This window comes from Colletotrichum abscissum (assembly GCF_030869225.1).
Source record: "Colletotrichum abscissum strain IMI 504890 chromosome Unknown Scaffold_35.1, whole genome shotgun sequence".
In the NCBI taxonomy this organism is placed as follows: Eukaryota; Fungi; Ascomycota; class Sordariomycetes; order Glomerellales; family Glomerellaceae; genus Colletotrichum; species Colletotrichum abscissum.
In genome coordinates this window covers 176,699-198,262 of record NW_026850265.1, presented here as the reverse complement: position 1 = coordinate 198,262, position 21,564 = coordinate 176,699, and the positions used below count along the sequence as shown (strand labels likewise).

General features: G+C 52.6%; 8 protein-coding genes across 8 annotated transcripts; 4 read left to right on the top strand and 4 right to left on the bottom strand.

Annotated features, from left to right (window-relative positions):
* Positions 1–3,102: 3,102 nt before the first annotated feature.
* On the bottom strand, positions 3,103–5,217 carry CABS01_12035 (multicopper oxidase; the record flags this gene model as incomplete). Its single annotated transcript, XM_060545389.1, has 1 exon — positions 3,103–5,217. The coding sequence occupies one exon, from the start codon at positions 5,215–5,217 to the stop codon at positions 3,103–3,105; it is 2,115 nt and encodes a 704-aa protein (XP_060396905.1).
* A 635-nt stretch (positions 5,218–5,852) lies between these two features.
* On the top strand, positions 5,853–7,183 carry CABS01_12034 (phosphoesterase; the record flags this gene model as incomplete). Its single annotated transcript, XM_060545388.1, has 2 exons — positions 5,853–6,114; positions 6,165–7,183. 2 exons carry the CDS (start codon positions 5,853–5,855, stop codon positions 7,181–7,183), a joined length of 1,281 nt encoding a protein of 426 aa, XP_060396904.1.
* Positions 7,184–8,401: 1,218 nt separating this feature from the next.
* CABS01_12033 (uncharacterized protein) lies at positions 8,402–9,214 on the top strand (the record flags this gene model as incomplete). The annotated part of the gene is made up of 1 exon (XM_060545387.1): positions 8,402–9,214. One exon carries the CDS (start codon positions 8,402–8,404, stop codon positions 9,212–9,214), a length of 813 nt encoding a protein of 270 aa, XP_060396903.1.
* A 1,576-nt stretch (positions 9,215–10,790) lies between these two features.
* CABS01_12032 (short-chain dehydrogenase) lies at positions 10,791–11,561 on the top strand (the record flags this gene model as incomplete). The annotated part of the gene is made up of 1 exon (XM_060545386.1): positions 10,791–11,561. The coding sequence occupies one exon, from the start codon at positions 10,791–10,793 to the stop codon at positions 11,559–11,561; it is 771 nt and encodes a 256-aa protein (XP_060396902.1).
* Positions 11,562–12,334: 773 nt separating this feature from the next.
* Positions 12,335–14,360, bottom strand: CABS01_12031 (serine carboxypeptidase S28; the record flags this gene model as incomplete). The annotated part of the gene is made up of 8 exons (XM_060545385.1): positions 12,335–12,590; positions 12,647–12,844; positions 12,909–13,074; positions 13,133–13,335; positions 13,401–13,696; positions 13,753–13,907; positions 13,963–14,080; positions 14,133–14,360. The coding sequence occupies 8 exons, from the start codon at positions 14,358–14,360 to the stop codon at positions 12,335–12,337; spliced, it is 1,620 nt and encodes a 539-aa protein (XP_060396901.1).
* Positions 14,361–15,780: 1,420 nt separating this feature from the next.
* CABS01_12030 (NADH-ubiquinone oxidoreductase B18 subunit) lies at positions 15,781–16,217 on the top strand (the record flags this gene model as incomplete). Its single annotated transcript, XM_060545384.1, has 3 exons — positions 15,781–15,805; positions 15,871–15,995; positions 16,116–16,217. 3 exons carry the CDS (start codon positions 15,781–15,783, stop codon positions 16,215–16,217), a joined length of 252 nt encoding a protein of 83 aa, XP_060396900.1.
* A 511-nt stretch (positions 16,218–16,728) lies between these two features.
* On the bottom strand, positions 16,729–19,048 carry CABS01_12029 (voltage gated chloride channel; the record flags this gene model as incomplete). Its single annotated transcript, XM_060545383.1, has 2 exons — positions 16,729–18,015; positions 18,101–19,048. The coding sequence occupies 2 exons, from the start codon at positions 19,046–19,048 to the stop codon at positions 16,729–16,731; spliced, it is 2,235 nt and encodes a 744-aa protein (XP_060396899.1).
* A 953-nt stretch (positions 19,049–20,001) lies between these two features.
* CABS01_12028 (uncharacterized protein) lies at positions 20,002–21,063 on the bottom strand (the record flags this gene model as incomplete). The annotated part of the gene is made up of 1 exon (XM_060545382.1): positions 20,002–21,063. One exon carries the CDS (start codon positions 21,061–21,063, stop codon positions 20,002–20,004), a length of 1,062 nt encoding a protein of 353 aa, XP_060396898.1.
* Positions 21,064–21,564: the final 501 nt, after the last annotated feature.

The window sequence follows — 21,564 nt, the reverse complement described above, 5'->3', positions numbered from 1 at the left end:
TTTGTTGGAAGGAATTTGTTTTGGTAGTAGAGAGTGAGTGACTTGATACACAGTATCAGAATGCTTGTTAAAAAATAAGACGAAAGAATGAATGAGCCAAGACTCTAGAATGGTAAACTGGATGAGATCTGCGGGAGTGATGTCTTGGAAGCTTCTTGGCAATCTGGGGAGGAACTGCAGGATGGTTTATATCCAAATCGACGGGATCTCTTGGCACAGCCTTGCCAAGGCCTGTCAACGAACTGCTCCTGTTTACCATCCTCCTCTGCTCTCTTCCTGTCCAGTACGGATACCTTGTTCCACGTACCGACTGCACAGTCAGTCGTCTGGACGCATCATGGGAACAGGGAAACACTGGCCGAGTCAGTTAGATGGAAGATGGAGCTCGACCGGGCCCCAGGCCAGAAGCAACGCGAGTGCCGGGGATGGCCCTTGCTCGTCATAGTCCCATGCAGGCAGGCAAACCCCACCGATAACTCCTGAATTTCTGGAATCGCACTAGATTCCGCCCAACAGTGCCATCTCCGCGATTGACATAGACGAGCACCACTGCCACCATGAGCTCCGCGTCTGTGGACTACTTTCGTACGCCGCCAAGGCTAAGGCTTGTTGAAGCAGGGTCGTCCGGCCCTTGCACCGATCGAATCTAGGCACTCTATTCAATAGGTGGTTGTATCAATCCTGGATCTCAAGTTGCCGAGTTCCGTGCCGTTCTTCCAGCCGCAACTTTCAACTGGGGCTTTTCGTCCCATTGTGGTAAACATCGAACCTCCCAGCATTTGGGGGGGCATCATACAAAAGGAGGAGGGGACGGGAGCCGCGAAAGGGGGATTGCCTAGGAGCACTGGACGCGTAACGGACCAATTGTTCCCCAGGGATGCCAGTACCGGGGCGGCTGGTTGGTGGAAAGTTTATGGTCAGACAATGTGAGCTTTAAATTGAACAGAGTTCGACTGATATTGCGTGCCCTCAGGGTTAGCTTGGTTGAATCGTTGGTAATGTGATGGTCATGGCCTCCCGAACACGTATAGCTGAAGGGACTTATGGGAGTGGGGTGGGGGGTTGATCACATCACGGTACGGCAGTCGGTTGCAATAGAATTGACTTTCGGGGAGCGTCTACCAAAAAGCCACGAGAATTGGTGCTGCCCTGGAACATTTCTGCCTATTCTGCCCATGATTGGCGGGAAAGTTCAGAGTTTCGGGCCCATCCTCAACTGTTTTGCTGCCCTCCAAACTTCCTCAAGATGGCCTAGTCATGTTAGCGCTGGCCCGTCACGCGTGCAGAATGTGCAGAATATTGCCAGAACCGGGTCCCCGTCGACGAGCTAATTTGAGTCTTGACCATGAAATGTTTAGCATCCAACACCTTCGGCTGCTCGTGCCTTTTCGCTTGACGGCGCAACGTAACTGATGCAGGTGTTTAACTCACTTTGACTTGGCAGATTTTCTCCTTCCCCCCTCTCACGATCCTGAAAGGGAATTAGAGTTTGCGCCTTTCTTCGTGTTGACCATGTTGGATGGCGGATGAAACACAAGTCATCTGAACGGCAGCTAGGGAGTTGACAGTCCTTGAATTTGCACCAGTCAAAACTCTGAATCTTCAATTTCAACGTCGCATCATGTTTGGTTTTTCCGTCCGACTTGCCGGCTCTCTTTCTACATGGCACCCTCAAGTCTCAGCCGCATATCATCATTCAATAGCAAACATGACATCGACATGACTCTTGAATAGCCGGCAAGCGGCACAAGTCTCTAGAGGCAAGACAACGTCCATCTAGATGCTTCAGCGGCTCCATCCTAATGATGAGTTGATGGGGCGCGCGTCCTATCTAGCTGGAATCGTTTACCCCAAAAATAATATGGAACTCGGCACTGACATGTATGCAGGTGGGTGAAGAAAGATAGGACCAACATACGAACAGAGTGCGATAAACTGGGGCGCGAGCGCCCAAATGCTCTTTATTTCCGACTCAATGCGACGCATCAGTTGTCTCTTGTTTCAACGGGCCTTTTTACATCAGAAAACTGGAAATCTCTGTCAATTTCGTACTACACCTCTCCTTTTTTAACTTTGAGAATTTCACAACGGACCGAAAAGTGACGATCACAGATTGGCAGAAAAGGTTCCAACGTGGAAGTTCCAACAACACTACAACCCATTCATCGCAGGAGTGCAGAAAGAAGAATTAAGGGGCCCAGAACTTCGCCTCTCATTGCGGAGCCCGGCGAGAAATGGGCATGATGGCAAATGGGATTATGGGACCACACGGATGATACAGCACACGTGCACTCATGGGAGACCGGATGATGGGTACTGCGGAATCCGGTATCCGATCGAGTTAGTACGGGACCCGTTTGCCTATTTCCTAATCTCTTGCAATATTCAATGTGCCCCCTGTTCAAGCAACTACATGCAGACTAGCCTGCTGAGAACCTCTAGACTCTCAGCGGTCTAGATCGTCGGGCCCAATTCAACTTCCAAGCAAGCAACTCCTTTTCTGGTGCGAAGTGCAGCCAGCGCACTCTCCGTCATGAGTCGATGCCCCAGAGACATGAAGCCATCGTATATCTACGAAAGGAAGGAGCTTCGGAACTGCCGGTACTATTGAAGCTGTCTTGTCCTTCTTGGACACAATGTCTCGGTACTCGACCGGTAGATGTCAGCAACTTTCTTTTGCAGAAGACATAGCTCCGTACATACGCGGAGAAGTGAAAGGCGATGGAAATCTCTGGTGGATCACAACTCCAATGAGCAAGGGATAATGCCGAGGACCACAACGCCTTGCCCACGGGGGGCTTGACAACAAACGGGTTGACAAGGGTACTCTAGCCGTCAGTATTTCGCCGACGGACTTAGTAGAGACCTGACTGATGGATGGATCCCACAACAGCTGATTTCTGATTCATTACGGGACGGAAACAAATGGAGCGTATGCACTCGACAATTTCCCCGTGGGTTAGACCGTTAGAAGCGGTGTAATTATCACGGGGAGCGGGTTCCAATTGTCCGCCGAAGCTTCCAATCTCTCTTTGGGAATGATTACTCTCCGAGCAATAGCACTTACTAACCCTCTATTTACAGAATCTCGTATTTACTCTCTCAACCAAAGTTCCCAAACCAAATGTCATCACTAGGCCGAACCCCTTTCTCGACCCCAGGCAACCCGCAGAGCCTTACTTCCTCTTCGCTCGCCACCTTCCACTCCTTGGCCGTCTCGACTCTCGCTGCAATCATCATTACCATGCCCGCCTCTGCGTGCCATGCGTTGTGGCAGTGGAACGTCCACACGCCCGGATTGTCCAGCACGACTCTGACGACTGCCCACCCGTAGCCTTGGACTGTTACGGTGTCCCTTCTGAGCGGGTTCTCCAGAACACCCGAAGCCGCGAGTTCTGCTTCCAACTCGGCCATGTCTTCGGGTGGGTAGCCCGTTGGGGACTGCTTCAGTACGAAGAACTTGTGCCCATGGATATGGAACGGGTGTGCGCCGTCGTCAAAGTTGCTGATGATGATGTTGACCGTTTGGATGCCCTGCGTCTGGTACACGAACTCATTCTCTGGATTGAAGGTAATGTCGTTTACGCCGGTTGTAGACGGCAACAACGTGTCATTGTCGCTTTTCGCGGCGTCCATGAAGCGATACAGAGCCGGCGAGGTGACGTTGGCGTGCCACGTCGAGGCGTTGAAGAAGCCCCGCGATAGACGCCATGCTCCTATTTCGAAGTTGGCGCGGAGGTACATTGTGGCTGTGACATTGGGTGCTGGAATTGCATCGACAGGTCTGAGTAAAGTTGTGTTCATGTCTCGACAGTCGACATCTATAGCTTCGTCCCAGCTCTTGCTTTGTGGTTCGCTGAGCTCCGATGCCGATTCATACGTCTTCTCTTTGCTAGAGAGTCCTGGTGTGGCATACCGGATGATCCCCTTCACTCCTGAATCGAGCCAGGGATTTTCTCGTGCGAAGCAGTGCGTGGTCATCCTAGCTCGCAACCAGAATGAGTTGGCAGTGGTGAGATTGGTCTCAATGACCACACTGTAGCGCTGTGCCGGAAGGATATTGAGGCGGTGGAAGGGTTCAGGGCGGACATCAGTCCCATCGACCTCGGTGATGTAGAGCGGATGCTCGTCGATTTCGATCTGAAATTCGGCAAAGGCACCAGTGTTTATGAACCTCAGGCGATGTCGCTCATTTGGAGCCAGGCTAAAGGTTTCCAACGAGGATATACGAGATTTCTCGTTCTGGCAACTCCATCCGTCAAAGTTAGCACAATCGCGATAGTTGCGCCCGTTGATGAGGCCACTCGACGGCACAGGCTCTTCATTCTCTTGGTCTGATTGAAGATAGTCCATCAACAACTCGGCCGATGTGTTGTGATAGTGGTCCGAGATCATGACAACCCGATCAGTCGAGTATTGGTCTCTGGTTCCCTGGTTTTTTCTCGGGTGGACGACGAGCGGCCCGACGAGTCCATCAGAAGCTTGGTTGCTGTGATGTGCGTGGTGCCAATACGTTCCTGACTGGTTCTCGACCGTGAACCTGTACGTGAACGTCGCGTTGGGTGCAATAGGGCACTGCGTCACGCCGACGGTGCCGTCCATGGAGTTCGTGCCGTTTTGATACATGCCGTGAAAATGAATGGCTGTGGCATTGACGGCTTCGTTGCGGACGTGGACAACAATAGTGTCTCCCTCGTTGCACTCAATGAGAGGCCCGGGAAACTGGTTGTTGATGAGCATCATCGGCCGAAAGATCCCATCAGGGTTGAAGATCGCATCGCTGATGGTCCAGTAGTGCTCTCTGATGCTTGGCGCGGCGTTGAAGTCCCACGAAGAGCCCAAAACATATTCCGACGAGTCCCTCAATTGTGGCGATGATGGTATCGGTTCTTTGACCACATAGACCGCCGTTTGAGAACGATGCGGTGCAGTCGCAGGGTAAAGCTGATCTGATGCATAAAAAATGAAGAAGAATATGAAAACGCCAAAGAAGCCTGTAGAGACTCGACTCAGTAAAGAGCCCTCTGATTGACTCCTCAGCAGTTGCGGTCTCTCATCATCATCTTGGGTAGGAAGAAATGGCGATTTCTCGCCATTGTCCTCCGTAGCTGAACTATAAGACGAAGATTCCAGATGGTCCAAGTTGAAATCGGTGGAGATCGTTAGAGATGGACTCAAAAGCCTCTTTTGATCGCTTCCTCGCTCAACGTCGTCCATGGCGTGAATCTCATTGCGTCTTGACGAATGGACGGAATAACGCAACGCAAAGAAGAGATTCAAATTCAGACAAGAGGTTGAAAATGCGAACAAAATGCCGCTCACGAGCCGAACTGCCGTTCAAGGCAGGTAAGTTTTCGGAAAATGGGGTGGCGTAGCATTCTGTTTTGTTTCTGCCCGCTCGTTGCCGCCCTCTCGGGAAGCCGGCATGCCTGTCCTCTTACACGTGCGTTGGAAATGGCCCAATCAGACCTCACACTTTGACAACCTGCGTCTGCAATTGGAGTTCGGACGGTCCAAGTCGACTGAGGGGAAATGGATTCAATGCCATCCACTAGATCGAAAAGTACTGACAGGCTCCTTTTTTCGTCCCATCCATCTGTTCGTTTAATGGATCGACGAGCGTTCCCGTGCGCAGGGGTGGCGATGCTGTCAGCCTGTCAGGGATGTGACCTTCCCCATTCCTCGTCTCGATACTACAGAGTCACCGACACGGAGGTGCCCGACAGCAAATCATAGAGAATATGAAATAATCAAGGAGTCCCGGCCTTGAGGCTCTTGGTTTACTTTGTGCTCGCCACGTCGTTTTTTTAACCGCTCGTTTGAAGGCCTTTTCAGCTTCATCATCTTCCACGATGCATTACGCAGTTGCCGCAGCTATCTTCGCGGCCGGCGCCCATGCCGCTGCCGTAGCGCCTCTCTGTGCTCGAGCGACCTCTTCAAGCTCTTCTGGAGGTTGGGAGACTCGGTACACTGCCACCGGCACCGCTGCTGTCGCTGCTGCTGCTGCCACAGCCAAGACTAGCAGCCCAACCAGCAACGTCAAAGGCAAGGCTTTCGACCGCTTTGTCATTATCTGGAATGAGAATACCGATTACGATAAGGCTATCGGTGATCGTTAGTGCTTCCTTGAGCCCTTGATCCCCTCAGAATCTGACCTGTCGCAGCCAACTTTGCCTGGCTTGCCAAGAAGGGCATCACGCTGTCCAACAACTTTGCCGTCACTCATCCTTCTGAGCCCAACTACTTTGCATCGGTTTCTGGAGATTATCTGGGCATGAATAACGATAACTTCAATCGCGCCGATCGCAATGTTTCTACTGTGTTTGATCTCCTGGACACACAAGGAATCTCATGGGCGGCCTACCAGGAAGACATGCCGTTCTCAGGTTTCGAAGGCATGGCATGGGTGAACCAACAAAACGGAGCTAACGATTATGTCCGCAAACATAACCCGCCAATCTTCTTTGACAGCGTCACTAGTTCGGAGCAGCGCCTGTCCCAGGTCAAGAACCTGTCCATGGTCTACCCGGAGCGATCACAGTTCCACAAAGACCTCAAGGCCAATAAACTACCCCAATGGTTATTTTGCACGCCGAACATGACTTCGGACGGTCACGATGCGTCTGTCACTACTGCAGGTGCTTGGAACAGGAAGTTCCTTGAGCCACTGCTGGAGGATAAGAACTTCATGAACAACACATTGGTTTTGGTCACTTGGGACGAGAATGAGACGTACACGCAAAAGAACCGCATTCTTGGCATTCTTTTAGGAGACTCAATCCCTAAAGAGCTCGTTGGCACCACGGACTCGAACTTCTATAACCATTATTCTGAGCTTGCTACAGTTGAGGCCAACTGGGACCTCCCGACCCTCGGAAGGTGGGATGTCGGCGCCAACGTCTACAAGTTTGTCGCAGACAAGACCAAGAGCGTCATTCGTCAGTGGAGCAACACCTCGACAGTGCCCGACCGCTACTTCAACCAGTCGTATGCTGGTTTCTTCAACAGCAAAACCGCGAAGCAGTACCCAAAGCCCAACTTGGCTCTGGACGAGAATGCAGCTGGCAGGAAGATTCTCGAGTCCATCAAGGCGACCTGGAAAGACAGCAAAGCTCCTACGTACTACGAGGATACTGTTCAGGTTTCGGACGGACTTAACCCGCCTCCTGGCTACAAGGCATAAAGTCTCGGGACAAAGCACCGAGTAGATACTAGCATTGTAATGATAAATTTATTATTACGACTTTGAATGAATATGCTCTAAGTAATTAAGTTATAATACAATTACAGTCTAGATATATAGGTCTTATAGGATTTACTTCTAGTAAGAAGTCTTGTTGAAGCCTATTCTTTCTTATAACCTTACTAATTTTCTTTACTAGTTCTCTTTAGCACTTTTCTTTTCTTACTCTTTATCATTATCTCTATTATAATTCTCTAAAGTGTACGTCCTCGAAAATGTGTCCATGTATCCAAGATGATAGACTATAGAGACGCCAGAGGTACCTGGAACGACAGAAGCAACAGTCGCGACAGTGATAGAGATAACAAGAACAACGCCGCTCAGTGAGAGGGCAACGGGAATGGCATCGGACTTGGCCGAGCAAAACCAACCACTCAGTATCTAAAATTCGTCACCCGGATGGTACACGGCATGCAGAATCAGCCCTCGTGTGATGTCGACGAGTCGTTCCACAAGGATGTTCATTGACAACGGCCCGAGTAGGGGAAATGTCGAGTGGAGAAGAGATCGTCAAAGGCTATCCCTGCATTAGGAGCCCAAAATGTCCTTCCTGGTCGGGAAGGTGAGAAATTTGTCTCGATTCATTGGCCCAAGATTGAGGGGTTATATTCTCCGGACTCCACACACGTGGTCGCTCTTGGCATCGCCTCTGGGCGAAAGCTTGTGTCCTGACAGATGTTTCTTGCTCCCCCACACCCCTCTTCGACTTCGATGCCGACTATTTCTCCACTAAGGGAAACATTTGGGTATCACGGCATCTCTCAGCCGACTTTTTGGTTGTGTTGTGGCTATGCTGTATCGTCCACTAAGAAGCGCAGAAACGGCGCGTGGACAGAACCGTTGATGAATGGGAGACTGAGCCATGTGTGAGGGGCAAAATGCAGCCCGTCCTTTGCCGGTCTATCATTCCCAGGATTCTGCTCCCGTTTCTCTACAGCTTGATCCTTCTGGATTGGAACCTCTCAACTCTATGTTTCGATCGCCGGAGTTCAATGCGAAGTTGCCCTAAATCTCATCTGTTTCACTCAAATCAACAACCCAGTTCACCATTCCTAGCAGCCTTGATTCAGCCCGACAAGCCCCTTTCAAAGTGTTGGGTGGTGAACCCCTCGCTCAAATAAACTCCCCAACTCGCAGAACACATACATCGCCTCCACGATGGTCTCTCACAAGCTTTCTCGTTTCCTCTCAGACTTCACGCTCGGCTTCTCAGATGGCCTTACAGTACCATTCGCCTTGACCGCCGGTCTCAGTTCCCTTGGCCGCAGCGAGACGGTCATCTACGCCGGTCTCGCGGAGATATGCGCGGGATGCATCAGCATGGGAATTGGTGGCTATTTGGCAGCGCGGGACTCTTCACATAATGACTCGTCAACGGTGCAACCATCACCGGTAGATGAAGAAGAACAGGGCATGCTGTCGTCGGCAGGAAGACACAGCGAGGACGAAATCGATGACGAGAAGAGCCTGACAGGCGGAGCGATAGACGGAGAGGAAACAGTGCTCCGATATCTCCAGCCACTGGGCTTACCTGAGACAACCGTCGCGATGGTGATTGGGGCCGTGAGGTCCCGGCCGGGAGGGTTAAGCTGGGCTTCGGAGAGAATCAATGGCACCCAAGCTAGCCGACTCCACGCTCTTGTTGAAATTGAAAACGTCGACAAGAGCCATCTGCTGATATCGCCAATCTTTTCGGGCCTGTCAATCGCTATCGGATATCTTTGTGGTGGGATTATGCCCCTGTTGCCGTACTTCTTCGCCTCGAGCGTCGGTCACGGGCTTCTGTGGAGTATCATCGTCTGTCTCATTGCCTTGTTCATCTTTGGAGCCGGAAAGAGCTGGTTATTGGGCGATAGGAAGACATCACGGACACGATGTCTATGGGAAGGACTTCAGATGACGTTGTTCGGATGTTGCGCCGCGGGGGCTGCGGTGTTATGTGTACGGTTGGTTGACCAGAAGTGGACGTGAGGTGGCATATCGATAGAAGAGAGTTGCACGTTGATGTAACCACATTCTTCAGCAATGAGGTGATCGAGCATATGTCGCAAAAACGACGCCGTTAATTGCAGGCAGCAATCAACGCCACATATACCCTACTACAGCATGCAAAAGCCCGTTGGAAATACTGATTAGAAGTTCTGGCTATGCCTTGCCCTGAAGTCATTGTTGAATACTACGATTAGAACTGCTGCGCAATCCGAGGCAGAGGACCGTCTGGATTTGTTAATGGCCAAGTGAGGGTGATTAGTGAACACGAATTGAAGGAGTGGCGGGGCTGACGGATGCGGCATGGGTTGATCACTAATCTTTAGTAATGGGCGATGCCTTGATACAGCTTGAAAATGCTCACAGCTTACGCTTCCAACTTCCAAGCTATTCTGATAAACTTGGGATCATCCGCTTTAAGATATTCTGAGAAAGCTCGGAGTCTCAGCCAAGAAGGCCCCTTACTTGATAGGACAAGGTGAACGAAAGAACAGGTGCTGTAGCGTAGGACGAAATCAGTTCCTCAGCATCCCACGAGGAATATCTTAGAAAGAGGCAGCTATCAATACATTAGACACGAGTAATTCTGAAACCCAGTTGTTTACGTCGAACATCAAAGATTCAGCATCCATGATCGAATTGAATTTATTAAATCGGATGAAGATTTTTTGAGGTACAGGAATGCAATTCCAAAATATACGCTCAAGTTTTGAATCTTGGAACAGGCGCCAGTGATGGTTTTGTACTCGTCTGAACATCCCAATGTTACATTCTCCATCTAGGCTACCAAAATTGGATGAATCGTGCTATGGTGACAATGCTTGCCATGAACGACATGAAGTAACCTAAATCCTTTAAGGGTGAACCAATAAACTCGTCGTCTTACTTGTGAGAAGCTCGCTAACGGGAACTTTATGATCTTGACTGGCTCAGATGATCTTATCGGAATGACAAAGCCCGTAACGCTCCGGAACAGACCTCGAGACTTTCAGACGAGTATCAATAATAAGTAATTGAACAGACTCTTGATATAGTTTGATGCTTTGTAATGATGCAGGTGAGCGCTGAGCCCGCATATTTGGCGGCGCGCACTACTAATCCCAATATCATTCTTAGCTCGTAGCCGTGTTTCTGGATTAGTGAACAGTACACACGCCCAGACTTTTGATACTGCGACAGGAACTCTGCCGTTCCCGAAACTGCAGTCCATCCGAACCACGATTATCAATCTGTTCAGACGCTATGCTCGGCCCCGAAATTGAGTGGAGATGAACCCTGAGAGTGGTGTTCTGCAACACTTCGATTCCCTTCGAAGATAGGCTACTCCACAAGGCGTGCGAGCATGAGATGTGATGCTGCATTTGTCAGTTCATCAGAAACTATGAACGTGTCAACTCGAACGATGGATCTACACAAGTTATTTAAGATGTCTTCTTTGGCCTCGTTCTGCTGTTGGAGTGAATCCTCATCACATCTCAACTTCCACAGCCTCCATCTCAACATCGACTAACTCAACTACAACCGCAACCCTTCTCTTTTTATAACCTCAACTTCCAAAATGTCTTCCGGACTCACTTACCTCATCACCGGCGCCAACCGTGGAATCGGAAAGGGCTTCACCACCCTCCTCCTACAGCGCCCCTCAACAACAATCATCGTCGGCGTCCGCGACCCAGCCGCTGCAGCCTCAAAGGCCCTCTACGACCTCCCCAAGGCCGAAGGCTCCAAGATCATCGTCGTCAAGATCGACTCCTCAGTCGAGTCCGACCCCGCCGCCGCTGTAGCAACAATCCAAAAGGAGCACGGCATCACGGCCCTCGACGTCGTCATCGCCAACGCCGGCATCTCCCACACCTCGGCCGACGTCGCCGCCACCTCCACCAAGGTCGCCCTGGACCACTTCGCCGTCAACTCGGTCGCGCCCCTCGTCCTCTTCGGCGCCACTAAGCCCTTGCTCAAGGAGAGCAAGTCCAAGAACCCCATCTTTGTCGCAATCTCCTCCGTGATCGGCAGCAACGGCCTCGCCGAGACGATTTTCCAGATCCCCAGTCCCGTCAGCCCATACGGTGCGTCAAAGGCTGCGCTCAACTGGTTCGTGCGCCGGTTGCACTTTGAGGAGCCGTGGTTGACTGCCTTTGTCTTCCACCCTGGTCTGGTCGAGACGGATATGGCTGCTGGTTTGGCGGCTCAGACCGGCGCTGACCTTAGTGCTTTCGGTGCCATTCCTGTCAAAAAGAGTGTGGATGATATGGTTGCTACTATTGACAAGGCTACCAGAGAGATCAGCGGATCGTTCAAGAACCACGATGGCACTGATTTGCCTTGGTAAACGTTATTGTTAGCCTAAATTACGAAAAGTCTCGGCCTCTGAGGAGGAGGAGGAGGAGGAGCCTGATGACATAAAGCGCATTAGATAGCAGGAGTGTCTGTAGAACTTTAGTCTAGCTTCCAAGTTTCATAGAATTTCAAGACCTGTTTTGTTTACGATTACCTTTGCTACGAGCCTCAGTGTCCCATGTCTAACGTTGATACGGATGAAATTGATGATAGACTCAGCATTCGAAGCTTTGTCACGGTGGTCACTAGATCGATTCCGTGTTTCTTAGTTCCATGTTTTACTGCTGTCTTGAAGAGGTTTCCCCAGTCTCACTGTGACTTAGGTATTTACTGCTTTTGTTATTGATGACCTTACCTCAACCTTTGCCCCCACCATCTTTTTATTCCTTGGTTGATATATCTTGAAGACGCCTCGAAAAGGGGTTACAAGAATTCTATGAGCCGGCTGGTATGCTTTCCTGTCGCCTCTCTACTTGAGGGGACCTAGATGGACCGATTGCTAAGAAGGCAAGTGGAAGCGAATTGGATGCCGACGTTGTGGGCGGCAGCTGTACAAAAGGCGGCGACGGAAACAAGGTTTGATTTTGCGTTGACGGAGCGTTATTTGAAGAAGTAGTTCACGCTAGGATGCTAAAAGGAGCAGACTTGTGTCAAGCTTGTGTTCGACTAGACAAGGTACTAGTATCTGCATGTATTCAAAGACAGAAATCACTCTAGAAGATGGAAGGAATCTCTCGAGTGCACCGTAATACCGCTCGGCCTTCTTCACAGAGACCGTGTAGAGCGGCGTCTGTACTTGCCCTTAGAGGCATAGAATGTGTCAACCCAAGCCTTCATCTGATCAACCTCAGCAGTGATGACCTCCTGCATATCCTCATTGACAGCGCCGTTTCTCACAAGCAAATCGTTGCAGTGGCGGGATCCCGGGATGAGGTGGACCGGCGCGCCGGGGCGGGACTTGAGCGGGCCGCCGGGACGGAGCTCGCTGGACACGGAGGCGGAGCGCCAAGGGTCGAACTCGCTATGGAAACGTTAGTCACGCTTTCCCTAATTTCTGGGTACGATGGAATGGCTTACCCGTTGGACCACATGAGGCGCGTGGTGTTAGTGAAGAACCAGCCGTCCGTCGCCTTGTTCAGGTCTGCGGCGGTCTTGCCTGCGTTGGAGGCGTAGGTAAACTCGCCTTGCCTGGGGAAGAAGAGGTCGCATTGGCTCTGGTAGTACTCCGGTGTAACGAAGCGCGAGACGATTGAGGGACGATCCTTGGGAGCACCGCTATTCACAGTTAGTCATGAAGCTCTCTTGCACTTCAACGAGTATCATTGAGCCGTAAACGTACGTCTGCCAGTAGAAGAAGGGCTCATTGCAGGTCATCCAGTACCAGGTCCGGCCGAACGGGTTCTCGGCGCTCCAGTCGGTGTAGATGGGGCTCGTGGCGTTGAAGCTGTCGAAGCAGGCGACGTTCATGGGGTCTGACCACTCCTCGATGCCGTAGGATGCGCAAGCTGCATAGAGTCAGTCACCGACAAGACACACACACACTTCAGGAGGGCTGCTACTTACTTCCCGGGAGGTAGTTAGTGCTCCACCAGTTGGCATAGTTGTTCAGAGCCTTTGTAAGGCCGACGCCGTCTGCGCTGTACGTCGCGTTGGGTGCCGAGAAGTTACCAATGGCGCCTTGGACGGTATCGCACATTTCGTAGAAGGCAGAGTATCCCGAGTACAGCTGAATGGATTGCCAGTAGCCAAGGGGTCCTACGAGAGCCCTATAGACATCACAGATGTGAGAATCGGATCCAAAGTCTCCATTACAACCAAGGCTTCAACTTACGAGGCAAAGTCCTCCTTGTGAGCAAGGTCCTGGAGGCCAAACTTCTTCTTCAGAGAGTAGATCTCATCATCACTGCCGGTGAGCAAGACGTTGTCCACGTGGTCGACGATCCGCTCAAAGTCACGACTGCAGTTCTTGGGCATGCCGTTCTGGATGGGGAGGAAGTAGCTCCAGTAGTCGTAGGTCGCTTCGACAGGGCCACTGCTGGAGTGGTAGGCCCAGAAGGTTCCCGGAGCGAGCTTTGCGATGGCTGCGGCCAGGACGCCGGAGTATGATCCGCCGGTATACACCCAGGGCTACGGGTCGTCAGTTTTGTCGGTCTACTTGACAAAGGCCTGGGCTCGATACTCACTGCTTGGGGGGCGTTGCTGCTGCCGTTCTTGTCGAAAGGCAGCTGGACGTTGCGGGCAAGGTTGGCAAAGTCGAGGACAGCATTCGTCATGGTATGCTGCTGGAGGTTCTTGGTGTCTTGGACCGCGTACGGCAGGGAGGTTCCCCAGTTGCGGTCTGCGCAGCATTAGTCTTCTTGGCTCTGCTCCAGTGTCTGTGGCAAGTTCCATACGCTCAACCATAACGACGGCACCGCCGATTGCCTTGGCAATAGCTCCTGTGATGGCCCGATCCGTGAGGTATCCGGTGTAGGGGGCAGCCTCTGATTCTCCAGGCGTGAAGAACACCACCTACAATTCATGTCAGTGAGATGGTCACAGCATCAGGCGAGACAAGTCGTACCGGAGAACCAGGTCCCTCCCAGTACGTGGAGTTCCACCAGTATCTCTGCTGGAAGGTCCCGAGAGATGGGTCATTGTGGTCAATGAGCTGCTCAAAGAAACCGGCTTCTCTCTTAGAGAGGATTCCTTCCTCTTCATCTTCAGCCCTCAGAGGAGGCTGGATGGGTTGGAAGGCGAAATGGGCCTGGGCCACCGCGAGGCAGCTGAGCAAGGCGAGTGAGACCTTCATGGTGACGGAGAGCCGAGGATCTTCAGAACACAGAACGACTGGCTTGGCACGCTCGTCAACCAAGAAGGAATTCCAGCTCCATGATCACGGCCGCGGGGGAGCTGCATCTTTTAAGAGAAGCGTTGTACATGGGTCCAGGGCGCAGACCCCGTATCTCACGGTAATACGAAGCGATGATCGGGTCCGCTTAAGCAGCATGCCATGCAACAGCGCATGCCTTGACATTGTCGACATTCACAGTATTGCAACAGTGAACAGGAACAAGCTTTCCAAGTGTTGGCGGGAAAGGTACTAGCCCCGGTGCGACCCCGGCATCGCACGGGGCCCAAGGGCCAAATGCGACGAGGTCTCCATAATGAGACCGGGGGGTTGTAGGCGGGTTGACAACGGCTTTACGGTCTCTGATAGGCATTTGCAGGTGATGAGAACTTCGTTGCGTGGGCCGACAGGTTAGCCGGAAGCGGAAGGTGAGCGTTGGGAGATGGCGATGGCCCCAGGTCGGGTGGCACGCCTCGGCACTCCGGCAGGAACTATTGTCTCCGGTCCAAGAGCCGACCTGCGACAATGGGAAGGTGTTTTGGGGTTCTGGATGAATTCATAGGAGTTGGTTTTGAGTGATCGGCTCTTGTGCAGAAAAGTCTCGGATGGTGAGCCCCTCAGCTCGGCTTAAGAGGCAAACATCTTTCCCGTGGAAACGTCGAGACGTTCTGCCATTGAGAAGTATGTACTTGGGGGGAAGAAATACCGCACAGATCTCATCGATAATGAATTGAAATGGTTAGATAGACTGAAGGCCGCTGCCGACGATCGACTCAGGGAATGTTACGTTGCTGCAGGCGGGCTTGAAGGGTTGCGCTCACCACCACCCCACGGATGATTTTACTTGGGTACCTCGCCATTCACCACACAACTTATCAGTGAATCAGGGATTTGTAGATAACCAGATAAAGAGACTATCGCGTTCGGGAAGCGGGTATGCTATGTTATGTGGTTGGTTGCGTAGAGACTGAGTACTGTAGGTACATGAAGAGTGCGTACAAGTCGTCGAGTTAAGGGTGTAAGCAGCTACAACTTAGAGCTTGTAAAGGCGCCCGGCAATGTAAAACCCGGTGTAAAGTACTCTGTAGTGCAGTATGTATGTAGTGTAATAAAGTTCAAGTTGGTAGAGACATGGAAGAGGACTGAAAAGGAGGCTTCCTGGCTCTGGCGCGACCGTGCTGGTAATGAACCCACCCAACCAATCAAACGCCCCAAAAGGTAATCAACCGCTTTTAGCCTCACAATCCAGGCCACCAGGGAATTCACCGTCGGAAGCTCCACAATCCAATCCAAAGCTCCGACGACATTTCAAGATCCAGAATCCCAATTGACCATCGACGATAGCCTCATTCGCCCATTACAGCCCCAAATCGTCGTCACAATGGCCGGAGACTCAGCACCAAGGGGTCCGTATCCCCATAATCTCCCCCATGCTATCAACCCACCCGCAATGGCTGACATCCCTCCCCAGAAGCGACCCGCGAGGAGATGCGGGAGGCGAAGCTCCCCCTCCCCTACCGCGACAGCTGCGCCGGTCTCCTCATCCCCCTCAACCGCTGCCGTGTCGACACTTGGTACCTTCCGTGGAAGTGCAATGTTAGTCTTTCTCGCCCCTACCATCCGCCCCTATCCGGCCTCCCTCTCGACCTCTCAATCGACCCGTCCGATCAATCCGAGAACACAGTTTGTCGCTAACCTAGAATCCAATCGAAACAGGACGAGCGCCACAGCTACGAGAAGTGCCAATACGACGAGTTCAAGAAGCGTGTCGCCAAAATGAACGAGCTCCGCGCGGAGAAGGGAACGAGAAGCAATTAGAGTGGCGGCAACGGGACGAGACGAACGAAACGAGCCTGGGACGGCGAGCGTCTGTGTACATAACCTGTTATTTGAGGATCGGGGGGCCAGAAAAGGGCAGCATGGGATGAACCTTGCCGCGAGGGTCATAGATCGAGCCGAATTCACGTCTTTTTGCGATTCCAATTATCAATGATGATGAGGAAAGTTTACTGTGGTACGAGGGATCGACATGGCGAAGAGCGCTGCATCTGCGAGGAGAGCACATCACGAGAAGTCAGTGTCTTGAAGTGCGGAAGTGGAAGGGGCAATCGCCATCATGCGCCCTGGCAGTGGGAGAAGCACACAACAGAGTTACAGACGAATATCCTACGAGGGCTCGTGAGCACGGGGTACTCTAAAGACAAAGCTAAGCAACTGGCCATTCAAACCCAGATTGCCGGCCAGAAAAGAAACGACAGGGTAGGAGAACTAAGGCTTTTGGTTTTATTGCGCTAAATTCCAAGACTCTACAGTGACTCAGGCCGATGTATCAAGATGCCTTCGCCCGATCCAGAAAGTCCAGCAGTCGCTTCTTAAGCACAACGCCCAGGACCTTCGATGTCTCCGGCTCAAGGATGATGATGTACCTAGGGCCCAACTTCCCGAACATCTCCAAAACGTGCTCCATCGGGGCCTCGGCGCAGACTGTGAGCGGCGTTCGGTCAACCAACTCAGTCATGACGCCAGTCCGCAAATCAAGTTCCTCCGCTTCGCCGCCAGTCAGCACCGCATATTCTACTTCTGCCTCGGGCAGATAGCCGAACAGCAGTCCAGCGTCACTGACAAGAACGAGGCCCGCATCCATGAGTCCCCTGGCCTTCAGCTTCCGCAGCTTCTCCGCCAGCACATCCCTACGGACGCGGTACTGGCTGCCCACCCACAGAGTAATCTCCTCCATTGTCCCGGCCGGAGGAACCAGCTCACGGGCGGTGGCTTCGCGCTTCCGCACCACCTCGTGAGCTTGCTCCGCATCAAGAAAGGGGTGGCCCAGCAGGTGCTGCGAGAGATCGTACACTGATTCCCCCGAGATCGCGTCCGCCACCCATTTGGCGGTCAGGATGGCACACATAAAGGCTGGCACGTACGTCACCTCGCCAGTCAGCTCAAACATGATAACAGCCAAGCTCACAGTCATCCTGCTCACGCCCGCGAGGAAGGCCGCCGCGCCGACCATTGCGAAAATACCGGGTGAGATCCCACCAACGAACTGACCCACCAATCGTCCAAAAAGAGCGCCGCCGTCGAGAGCGGGGATGATGATGCCAGAGGGGACTTTACATCCAAAGGTGATGATAGTCAGGAGCAACTTGATGACCGTGCCGCTTGCAAGCTGCAGCATGTACGATCTCTTGTCGTTGCTTCCCTCCTGCTGACATATCCAGTTACCGTCTGGCTCCTTACAGTCAATTAGTAGCCTCGAGAGTGCCACGTCGCCCGTGTCGCGGATGAGCACGTTTGGGTACTGCAGCAGAGCGGTGGCCAATACGACACAACATAGCTCGAGCACGGGATGCTTCTTGACGATGTCGTATCTGCGGAAACGGTTGGACCAAAGAAAGTTGGCCTTGCAGAATACTCCGCCGAACACGCCGCCAAAGACACCCAGCATCACAAACACCAAGTAGTGCACCGGGTCATAGTCGACCCCGTAGCTCGTCTCGAAGAGCACCAGCTTTCCGGTTCCCGTGGGATTCAGCGCTTTGAGAGCAATGGCCGCGATGAGCGAACACAGGAACGCGCGCCACAATACGCGTCGTGGAAAATACGTGCTGATTTCCTAATTAATGGGTTTCGTCAACATCATCAACCCCAGTCCGATTGGAACCACGAGACCAGACACATCAAAACAATCAACAACATACCTCGTAGCTGAACAGCACACCGCCAATCGGCGCACCAAAAGCGACGGACAGGCCAGAAGAGCATGCCACGCTCAGCATCTCCCGCATCTTGCGCGGGTTGTCCCTGTACTTGGGGAACCGGTTGGCCACCAGCCACCCGACGCACGTCGAGATGTGGACAAAAGGACCCTCTTTGCCCAGACACATGCCCGTCGACACGGCAAAGGTTGCGCCCACGGCTTTCACGACCAGGACCTTGAAGTCTAGGAAGTGGGGAATCACGAAGCCCGATAGAATCGTCTTGATCTCGGGGATCCCGCTGCCGGCGGCCATGTACATCGTCTTGCCCTCCGTCATGGCACCTGCTGTGACGGCAGTATCGGCGTCGACGGAGGGTAGGGAGGCTTTGGTGGTCATGGTGACGTTTCCCGCGACGATGCCGAAGAGGAGGGCGAACAGCACGTAGACTGCATAGCTAGCGACGTACCCTCTTCCTTCGCCCTCATCCACCCAAGGTTTCCAAGCATCGCAAACCTCCGTCTCTCCCACCCCCCAACAACACCGTCCACGGTCCAAGAACAAATTCGTCCTGCAGTACCCCTCCTTCCAATCGCTCACCGCCGCCACGGAGACGTCGACGATGAAGGCAACGAGGGCCGTGAGCGCGCCGATGGCCGCGGCGGCGATCCAACCCTGGCACTGGTCGAACCAGCGCGCTGCGGTGCCGCGGATACCTGAGCGTGCGCGGAGGCGACGGGCGCGGGAGGAGTCCTTTGTCAAATCGCGGAGCCAGTCGATGGTGGTGTAGTCGTTGTAGGGCAGGCGGTCGCCTAGAGGGGGCGATTGGCCTAGGGCTTGGTCTGCTTTGGAGAGTGAGGGTTGGTGCGATGGTGTTGAGCTGGACTGTCTGGTTTGGGATGTTGGGAGGAGGGGGCTATTCTCGTTGGTTTCACCGTCGTCTGAGACCATTTTCTCGTTAGTGTTGTGTCTTATCTATCTGCGGTGAGAATGTTTGTCAAGAGCACCGGCAGGAGGGCGAGAAGTCATCGATATTCCAACATTTGGATTCTAAGGTCTAAGGGGGCAGAGGTACTCTAGATATGAATATTTCTACAAACGCCATTTCCATCCATATCTCAACTCTCCCAATAGATTCAGTGAACATCGTCCCGATCCTGCAGCCCGCGGAGAAACAGATCGGCGCGAACGCACATGGTCGAAAGTCTGGAGATAAGATTGGGCGGTAGATAAGGTCGTAGGTCTGGCCTCGTTAGCCCGCCCGTTGCTTTTTGGCGCTGCCCGCTTCCCCCAAACTCCAACCCCAGCATTCGCCCTACCGCGCTCAAGGTAGTTGCCGGAGATCTCCAAATGTGGCGAGGGTGAGTGCCGAGTGTCGTCTCCGCGGGATAATCCTCACGTCGCGATCCCAAATCTCTCGAGACTCACCCCCCCCCCCCCTCTGCTCACTTGCGGTAGACTTGGCGAAGTGGAAGAATGCGAACGATGCCTGCCAGCTAAACTTTTTCTTCTTTTCTTGGGTTGATGCTTCATCTTATATACAATAAACAAAGGAACGGGAGGCCATGCGAATGGGGGTATCTGTTCTAAATGTACAACGAAACAGACGAAATGAAAATGTGCAATTAAATGAGAAATGAAACATTGCCAATCTGTAAAGGGGGCAAAACAAATGAGTGTGAAGCGCTGATGATAGCGCCGATATTTCTCCCACCAAAAACTCCAAAGCAATGAATGAGAATCAAACGCCGTCCAGTGCCAGCACCTTTGGGACAAAATGTACTCCATAAGAAACCTGATTTTACACAAGTTTTTTTCTCTGCGTCTTTTTTTCACGCTTAGTCCTTTTTTTGTCTCAAGTCTCGAGACAAAAACGTATGAATCCCCCCCTGTCAAGGGCGAGCTCAGCAAACAACCTTGACCATGGGCTCCCAAGGCTTCGCCGTGTTCCAGAGATACGTCTCCGGCGGCGCCCCGTCGTCCGAGGTGAGCAGGTACTTCACGTACGCCGGCGGCACGACGGAGGGAATCGGCGGGAGGAAGTCCATCTTTTCTTCCTCGGCGACGTCGTCGACCATTTCGTCGTCCGACATGTCGTAGTCGAAGTCGTAGTCGCAGTCGTAGCTCAGATCGAAGCCGAGGTCAAAGTTGAAGTTGTAGTAAAAGTCGCAGACGTCCTTTTCGTCGCGGCGGACGAGTTGCTGGTCTTCCTTTTGAGAGTAGGAGTATGAATGGTTGGCGAGGATGGAGGCGAGGATGCTTGCGTCGAGGTCTGGTGTTTTTTCCTCTGGCGTCGCTGCTGCTGCTGCCGCCTCTGCGATGATGCCGGCGCTCTCGAGGCTTGACATGAAAGTCTCGACGTTCTCCTTGTAGACCTCTGGCCGGAGGACGTGCGCCTCGTTGATGATGACCTGGAACCGTACGGTCTGAATGTCGATCACGACGCGGTCGACCATTGAGGGGAACCCGTAGCTGCTTCCCGCGCCGAGAACCCAAGACTCGCGGGTGCGGTCGCCGGAGCTGGCGCCGTCGTACCAGACGGCCGTGCCGGTGTGCGAGGTGTCGACGAGGACGAGGCGGTGTGAGGCGTCAAAGGTGATGTGGCAGTGGGCTGGGGCGATACCGGGCAGGGACGGGAGGAGGATGTCTGCAAGAGCAGGGTCGGTGCCGAGGACGAAGCCTGGGTTGGATTTGGGGGGCGATGTGAAGGTTAGGGAGAGGGCTGGGCGGGGTTTGGTGAGAGATGCCTCGAGGCTTGAGAAGGAGGATTTGGTGAGGAGGGAGGGATCGATTGTTGGTGTTGTGGGCGGGAGTTGGTTTGGGTTTGGTGTTTGGATGATGGGTTCGTAGGATGAGGGGATCGTGGAGACGGTCCGGGTTGCATTTTGGGGCATGCGGATTGCTTCGAGGGCTGGCTGGTTTGTGGATGAGGGAAGCAGCCAGGCGATTACGTTGGAGGATTCCATTTTGAAGGTTGTTTGTGGTGTTTTTGTGCCGTTGGTGTGGTGATGGTTAAAGATTGTAAGTGATTGTATAGTGCAGTCGATGAAGTGAAGCTGACGTTTGTCGAGATAATGAAAGTGTGAGATGAAGTATTACTGAATGAAGGTTGGGCGATGAGATGAGTAAGATAGATATGCTCTTATTAGTGACCTTGAAAGTAGCCGGTATTATCGAGGTCCTCGAAATGAGTGGTTTAGTATTTGTCAGATGAGCTGCTGATTCTTGTTTTGGTGAGATGCAAGAGAAAAGCAGTGAGACGAAGAAGTCACTTGATCCTCTTATATCACTCGAGAGTGAGTGTGTGGTTGTTTGAGGGACCTGCCAGTTGGCGATGTTTTCGTATCCTGGCTGCATGGAGCACTCCACTGGACGAGGGCAGCGTGTTGGCCACAACAAGAAACAAGAAACAATGAGGCCTCGACGAACCGCTAGGCCGTCGCATTAGTCTGGTGGATCACTTGATC